Source organism: Hippocampus comes, unplaced genomic scaffold (assembly GCF_001891065.2).
Source record: "Hippocampus comes isolate QL1 unplaced genomic scaffold, H_comes_QL1_v1.1 scaffold2, whole genome shotgun sequence".
Classification (NCBI taxonomy): Eukaryota; Metazoa; Chordata; class Actinopteri; order Syngnathiformes; family Syngnathidae; genus Hippocampus; species Hippocampus comes.
In genome coordinates, this window is record NW_017805139.1 from 3,963,741 (window position 1) to 3,965,656 (window position 1,916).

The 1,916-nt window shown below is 39.7% G+C and overlaps 1 protein-coding gene across 1 annotated transcript in view; it reads left to right on the plus strand.

Annotated features, from left to right (window-relative positions):
• The first annotated feature begins 359 nt into the window (after positions 1 to 359).
• crybgx (crystallin beta gamma X) overlaps positions 360 to 1,916 on the plus strand; it is a 4,286-nt gene continuing 2,729 nt past the window's right edge. Inside the window, exons 1-3 of the mRNA XM_019867272.1 lie at positions 360 to 618; positions 963 to 1,011; positions 1,212 to 1,333. Coding sequence (XP_019722831.1) covers positions 575 to 618; positions 963 to 1,011; positions 1,212 to 1,333 — 215 coding nt within the window. The 5' untranslated portion in view covers positions 360 to 574. The remainder of the gene's footprint in view (positions 619 to 962; positions 1,012 to 1,211; positions 1,334 to 1,916) is intronic.

Sequence of the window (1,916 nt, forward strand, 5' to 3'; positions counted from 1 at the left end):
TATATATATGTTGTGTGTGTGTGTGTGTGTGTGTGTGTGTGTATATATATATATATGTCTTTGTTTTTTCAATGGGTTACATCTCAAAGTATTTACTGTGTGTACTACACTTCTCCCCAAAAGTGTGTTTCAACGCATTGTAGTTAGAGCTGTATGAAACTCTGTTGGTAGAGTCTACACTACAGTGAGCAACCTCTCAGGGTCGTAACCTTTTCAGTGAACACAGTGGCCTGGAACTACACACAAAGCATGAATACAGTCATTATCGTGTGATGCATTGTTTACAGGCTCTTCTCCAAAATGCTGAATTGTTTAAAGCTAAACCAGCTAGCATGGCACTTTACTGTGCACACATGAACATGTCCGAATGTCAGATGCTTCTCTCACCTTGTTGCATTTGCAATTCTCTGTCCTGATGTGTTCACGTCAACAGCGAAGACCATTGGGCTTGTGCATTTAACATATCTATAGCCCTGACACCTGTTAAGAGAACCACGGTGAGCTTTCTAGCAGCTGTCAGCTCAACCTAACATGCTCTATTTAAGGAGCTTTCTTGCGGTCTCACCGAGCTGACATGAATATCTTTACTAAGGTCCCAGGATTAGTTCAACAAACCAGGTATGTTGACAGCCATGTGCAGCACATGCAGGTCCTCTGTTCAGGTCAGTAGAAGTTGGTGGCTCTTGGATTCGCCGTTCACCCCTGCTGTGTTCTTAGTGAGAACGAAGGTTTCCGAAAACATCTAAAATGGTTGAGGAAACATGCACATTTTAGGCACCAAAGTGTGGCTAAAATTTGAAGGCCCGAAATGACAAAAAATTGTTTTGCTTTTTTTTTTTGTGTGTGTTATTATGATTAATGCTCAACTGAATGGCATTGATTATATTTGTTGAATAGACAATTACAGAGGATTCTCCTGATTGGATATATATTATGTGATGAAAGAATGTCTATATCTGCAGCAAGCTGGGGTCTGTGCTCCAACGTGCCTTCTACGGGTCCAGTGGGAGGGTAAGTCCCTGTGTATTATTATTTCTTGGTCAAAGCACTAAACCTATTCTGGCAGATGCTCTCCACTGGAGATGCTATTACTGCTCTCTTTCAGTTGCTAAATTACCCTTAATCAAATTAAGAGAAACATGCTGTATAATGCTGCTTCTGATCAAGTGATGACATGACAGCCACCTTGACTGTTTTTATTTTCTTTCTAGGTGACCCTTTATGAGCAACGTAACTTTGCAGGCAGACATTTGGACCTGACTTCTGACTGTGCAAGGCTCAGTGACAAGAATTTCTCCGAGAGATGCAACTCTGTGCAGGTGGAGAGTGGAGCGTAAGTGCACACTGCAATTTACAGGTGAAAAGGGGACACTGCGCCACTCCGATGCATAGCTGCCCCAGTCAATGGTAATCGGTGCTAGGTTTGCTTTCTCCTCTAAATCCTGGTAATGAGAATTCAGATCTGTAAAAACACATACGATATGAAAAAAATAACAGCCATAAAATTAATCACATGGCACTTTTCAGCTAGCACAAAATAAATGCAGTATAAAGTAATGAACAAAACTATTGAGGATGAACGCAGAAATAGGCTTTTAGTTACGTAAATGAAATTAGCTGCAAACAAAGTACCCTTAATGTAATTTTTTTATCCCTCCAGATCTCACCCATCTTTTACACTTAAATTACAGTCCAGAACACCTCATTTGTCTATTTTGTAAAGAGTAATTCATAATTCACAATCATAGAAATGTGAAATGTATACCTACTGGATTTAGGCTGAAGCACTTTTGACCCCTGAGGAAGCGCCTTTGTTGCACTGAAAAGATATTGGGGGTGATTTATTCCTGTTTTTTTTTTTTTTTTTTTTTGGGGGGGGGGGTTTTTTTTTTTTTTTTTTGACTTTAAAAATTTTT